Source organism: Poecilia reticulata, linkage group LG12 (assembly GCF_000633615.1).
Source record: "Poecilia reticulata strain Guanapo linkage group LG12, Guppy_female_1.0+MT, whole genome shotgun sequence".
NCBI lineage: Eukaryota > Metazoa > Chordata > Actinopteri > Cyprinodontiformes > Poeciliidae > Poecilia > Poecilia reticulata.
This window is the reverse complement of record NC_024342.1, coordinates 20,639,831-20,645,736: the sequence shown is the minus strand read 5'-3', so window position 1 is coordinate 20,645,736 and position 5,906 is coordinate 20,639,831. Positions and strand designations below refer to the sequence as shown.

Sequence of the window (5,906 nt, the reverse complement as noted above, 5' to 3'; positions counted from 1 at the left end):
AAAATATTTTTCCTTTTCTTGCCTTTTGACTGGAATACTATTTTAATCGTATCATATTGCCTTTTAAAAATAGTGCAATTAAACAAAAAAAAAAAATACAAAAAATAATGATGATAATAATATGTTCTATGCTATGAAATGTCATTTTTCCTCCAATGAAGGACTTTGCTTCTTTGTACAATAAAGATTTTGCTGTTTCTTGATAAACATTTGGACACACCAGCCCCACTAACAGCTGCACCACCCAACTCCAAACTCCAAATTCCTAATTGAATCGCTGGACGGCGCAGAGTGAGAACAGAGAAGATACTTCACCCCTCCCAACTGGAGGGACAGCCTCCATGTGATCTCTTCCTCTCCGCACCGTCTCTCTGCCGAGGCTTTGACGTCAGACGAGCTCCTGGGCGGTTGCTATGGCAACATATTTCCCCGTTCCCCCCACCCTTTTTTTTTTTTTTTCTCATCCCTCCCTCTCCGTCCTTCGAGCTCTGGTAGGCTTACAATGGTACGGCCAGCATCTTGCAGCACAATGGTTGCAAGGTGGTGAGCTGGGAGGGAAGAGTGATTCAGCATCAGCAAACCTCAGTTTCCGTCCATCCCTGTTTTTTTTTTTTTTTTAGTTGGTTTTCTTTCTTCATCGCTCCTTTGTCTTTAAGAAAAGAAAAAGGGGGGGAAAAAACGCCTTTTTCTCATCCGCATGAACGTGTTTGTTACGCCTCCAGCGATGGTCACTGCACTGTTTCTCGTCGGGATGTTTTGAAAGGGACTGGCTCCGGACTGGGATCGTCATCAGCTGGCACGGAATGGTAAGGCCGCTGCAAATTGTGAACCCCCACCCCCTCCACCACCGCCGCATTATAGTTGCCAGCAAGGTGGAGTGATGAATATTGATTGCAAATTGAAGGTTAATGAAGTCCACTGTAGTGGTGTCTTACTGAGGGGATTTAATAATAAGGAGAAATCCGCCCATAGACATTGTTTTACAAGCGTCTCTATGGAAATGCCTAAAACATCACAGAGCTCCTTCATTGGCTGGACTCTGTTTGCAAACAAAGACAAAAAAAGGGAACAACACCTAATGGGGTAAAAATTTCTCCTTTTAAGAAGCAGATAAAATACAAAATACTGCAGTTAGTCATGATCTATAGATATGTAACTCAAAACCTTCTATAAAATTGCAATATTTGAACATAAAAGGCACAATTTGCATTTTTGATTAGGCACCCAAATGGACGTTGGATGACTAATCTTCATAACACAAGTCTAAGTACTGTAGGCCATCATGCAGGGCTTGCTTGTCTCTCCACCCCCTCAGAAGTCAGCTGCGCACCTTGTGCATTATGCAGAGAGCATCACTACTTCTCCAGGATGCTGGACCAGCATTGGATCTTTCATAAGTCTGAGAAAACTACAGATAGCACAAGTGTAGTGCTTTCAGTCAAACAGTTGGGTTAAATGGAAAAAAGATTGATTTGATTTGGGACATTTTATTTCGGTATTCTCCTTCTCTGCTGCGGTTTGGATGCTGCAGCTGTTACTGTTTGCGGTTTATGTGAATTTCTTTGGCCTTGTTATGAAAACTTGACGTGTAAAATGGATAGGCTGTTTTTAGCCATAGTCTTGTGTTGTGTTCTACATAGTGTTGTGTGAATTACTTTTGTTTGGGGAATTTTATTGCACATCACTGGGAGTGTAATAAGGTTCAAAGGCACCTTATTACACCCCAAAAATCATTTGATCTAGTACACTGATCGCACGTGTGTACAGAACTAGAACGTATCATTGCAGCTGCATCATTAAACCTGCTCTTAAATGGTTATTGTTTGGGGAAAGATTTTCATTGTGGTCATTACTGGAGGCTTGCTGGGATATTGATAAAGATTTAAAGGTGTCAAAACAAAAGGTTTGCATTAAAGACAGATAAGAGTGGGTTTTTAGCGCCATGACCTTGGCTGCTGAATTATTCAGAAGGCAGGCTTGGGAAAGAGCTGCAGGGAACGGATCTAGATTCACCAAAGCTTTACATGGTTTGTTTCTGCAGTAGCTGACCAGAATGACATCTATCTGTCATTTTTGTGCTAGGCCTACTTAAAGTGTATGAAGAATAGTGCTTTCCAAATATTGGAAACTAACTATTTCTTGTGAATATAAATTGTTACATTTTTTTTTAAAGTTGCCTCTGCAGGTCTGCTCAAACTGGCAATTAATGGCATTGATTTCTGAAGAGGTAGCTTGTTTATGCAATGCAGAATCGTTAATGGAAACAGCCACAAGCAAAGGAATGTTCTGCTGTGCTATAAAACTTGTGTTTCATTTTGATTTTGTTCTTCAGATTTAGGAACACCAGAATGCCCATCCATAGTTATAGAACGATCACAGGTGACGGTAGCGAAATAAACAGTATTCATCTGTAATTTATTCAGCCATGTGCTGAAATATACAGTAACATTTGTACAACTTATAATATACCAAAATAATTGTCGGTCTTTGTTTCATCTGAATCCAAATAGCAGATTTGGATAATTTCCTGAAAACTTTGCATCACACTCTTTTTGTATTTATGTTTTATTTTCTCATTGTTGTTTGAATAGATTAAAAACAGATACAAAAAAAAAAGTCTGTGATTGCTGAGAAATATTATTTACCGAAGCAATAAGACCGTGGATCCTTACTTTAAATCTCATCAAAGTGAGAATGTAGCATTTCTAAGATAAGTATAAACTGACGTGTGGACAAAAATGTGACAAGGCAGGCAGGTAGGTCCGTTTTGAACCTGAAAAGTCAGGTTTGAAAAGATCACAATTGCAAATATGCATCCAATAAAGCCAATTACTTTAATCAAAGGCATTGCAAGGTTTCCCCAGTTGAAAAAGTTGAAAAAAGATAAAGACTAGAAAAACATGTTCTCCCAAACCTCAAACAACATAAGATTACATCTAAGAGTAACTAAAAAACAACTAAAAACTATAGATCAAGATCAAAGACATGTTTTTCCTATATTTGTCACTTGTTGGGGTTTATTGCTCTTTAAGATATTCATTAGGTCAAGGCTGTATGAAATGAAGGATGATTAGGGATCAGTAATGATGGCTGGCATTAGCCCTGCCAAATTTTAATAAAATTAAATCCAGTTAAATTCAGTTCTAATACAATCCTTCTACTTTTTTAAAATGAAGATGTACTTTAGTGTGGTTCCACAGTGTAAATAAAAATAAAAGACATAAAGCTAATTTAAAACAAATATTTGAGTCATACAGAAAAATTCTGATTTAAATATTGTTAAAGATTTTATGGAACAAAGTGGAAAAAAATATGTATATCAATTAGGGATTGATAGATTCAGTTTCACAAAAACTGAAATATATTCATTAAGACTTAAATAAATAAAGGGCACCGCCTTCAACGGCTGCAGGACCAGATACCTCTTCTTCTTTGGATGAGCTGCATTGAAATTAAATTAACAATAAAAGTATTCTGATTGTGATGTACTGGAAGTTATACATTTCTACTAGAAATATCGCAAATAGTCAATATTTTACAATATTTTATAATGCATCAGTATCGATATTTAACAAATATATTTTAAAATCATTCAAGGAAGATTGATTTTCAATGTTTTCAATTTTCTCACCATTTCTAAGTTGATTATATATTGCCACAGTTAGCAAAAACGTGTTTTACCTACCTGCCAGTTTCGTTGATTCATTGACTTTGCAGTAATCCCTCATCCAAGTATTGGGCGACAGTGGAGCGGAACCATCCTTTATAGCAGGAAGAAAGCCCAGCAGAACCAGGTTTAGTAGGAGTCCCCATCCAACACAACCGACTGTTGGTTGAGATGACAGAGCAGCAACCAGAAAGCATGAAATTGTTGGTCTAAGAGTATTTTTTATTTTGAAGATGATGTAAATACACAATTGGATCTATGTTAACTGAGGAAATTAATAAATCAATATATCTTACTTTCCAAAGACTTAAATATTAAACTTTGCACAAGAGTTAGTTTATCTTTCTACATTTCTGTAGATAGAAACATTAAAAAAAGGACAGAGGGACATGCCAGTGGAGTGAAATGGACATTTACATAAAAAGATCTGGCCTGCCAAACATGCAGCTTTATTTTTCGTCATGTGTGATTTTACAGGTGGTTGAATGCAACACTTCAAAGCTGTGTCAGATTTTGTTCCAATCCTCCAAGGGCACATCTGCAGAGAGAATTACGAGTCACCAAAGGTCACAGATTGTAGCAGCTCAGGGCCCATTGGATGGATTTTAGAGGAGGGGCATTAAATCCAGACAAATGACAGCGCTAGGAAACAACAACATACTACCAAATGTTCTCTCAGCCTTTCATATTTCTTATTGGTATACAGTGTTTTATGCAAGACGTTGACAGGTATGTTCACACTTTGTTTTTAGGATATATGTTGGATTTCGGGAGCCAGAGCTTAAATTGTAAATAAAATGCAAACTCAATAATTGCTGGTTTTGTTTAGGGAAGTCTAAAATCTAAAATCAAAATCTAAATATTTGTCAAATAAAGTACATTTTTGTCCTCTTTTTAAAAATCTGTTTAGATCATTATTTTTCTGACCATAACAGTTTTTCTCTTTTCCTTAAAATCTGACATGCCAATTCCATTTTGATTGATTTATATTTTTCTTTTTTAAATTTTTTTTTAATAATTTTTTTTTTTTTTTAAAAGACCCAAAAAAAGTGCTGCAGGATTTTAGACAGAAATAGTACTTTTGAAATCCAAAAGAAAATTAATGGTTTACAGGCTTATCCCCTTTTAGTCAGAAACTTAGTTGTTTTTTTTAAATTAAACTCACAGAAGTGCACTGTAGTTCATGTTAGGTAATGCATTTCTGGACAGAAAATGATGGGAGCTCTTAGATCTGATGCATTCAGTAAATAGGAAAAGTAAATCAGATTTTTTCACAATGTGTGCTTGCAGACGAGGCAATCAGAGATGATTTAAGTGAGATTCGTCAGCTGTTTCTTTACAATGAATTTTGGTATATCACAGTAGAGACCAAGAGGAAGGGAAAGGCATTTTTGAAGCTCTAACAAAACAAATCAATAGACGCCAGTAAATATTCAGGGTCTCTCTGTCTGTAGATGAGCTCCGGAGTTCTGCCGCTGTCTTGTTTTCCTGCAGCGATAGAAGTGCTTCCCTTCCCTTCCCTTCCCCTCCCCTGAGCCCAAATAGGAGGCCGTGCCACGCTTGGCTCGGGCTGCACAGTCTCAACAGCGAGGCAGAGCTGCATACTGCAGAAGAAGCGAGGCTGAGGCTGCTGAACCGAGCACTCACAATGGAGCGCCGAGGGAGGGGGAGGGGAGGCGCATGCAATGCAGCCTGGGAGCCTGGTAGCGGGAGTGGTGGGAGTGAGGGAGGGACAAAAGAAGGGAGGCAGGAAAGGGAGGTTCTCCTGATCGGCGAGGATGGAGGGGAGAGCGAAGACATGGATGGATATGGACAATGCTGCGGTGTGCATCGTGTGACATTCACAAAGAGTGTAGCTTTCAGGCCTTTGGCAGGAGGAGGAAGAGCGACGAGGGGAGAGGAAGAGATGATGGATACAAGAGCCAACAATAACTGTGGCTGCTGTGGACATTCGGACAAGTACATTGTGCTTCATCATTGCAGCTAAAGCCGTCCGTCAGCTTTTTCAGCTTAGACAAAAAGAGATGGACAGATTAAACTCTGTGTGACTACATCAAAAAAAGATTGTCACTGAGAATAACTGAGACACAGCAAAAGTAGCTCAAGCAGACGTAAGGCCAGAGGATCTTTCATTGAGTTAGCTGGCTCATTAAAACCTAAAAGCCCCCCTTTACAGATAACAAGTAATGCCATGGTGTTTATTATTTCTCTTTGGAATATTTACATGCTTACATAAACA

At 38.3% G+C, this 5,906-nt stretch overlaps 1 protein-coding gene across 7 annotated transcripts in view; it reads left to right on the top strand.

Annotated features, from left to right (window-relative positions):
- Nucleotides 1-450: 450 nt before the first annotated feature.
- Nucleotides 451-5,906, top strand: part of mapk10 (mitogen-activated protein kinase 10) — a 37,427-nt gene continuing 31,971 nt past the window's right edge. For 6 of the 7 annotated variants that reach the window (XM_008424536.2, XM_008424535.2, XM_017307863.1 and 3 more), the window contains exon 1: nucleotides 452-806. Coding sequence is in view for 4 of the 7 variants with exons in the window: in XM_008424541.2 (XP_008422763.1) it covers nucleotides 804-806 (3 nt within the window). In the remaining 3 variants the exon portion in view is untranslated. Of the gene's footprint in view, nucleotides 807-5,906 lie in introns of all 7 variants that reach the window. The other variant, XM_008424534.2, reaches the window with a different exon arrangement.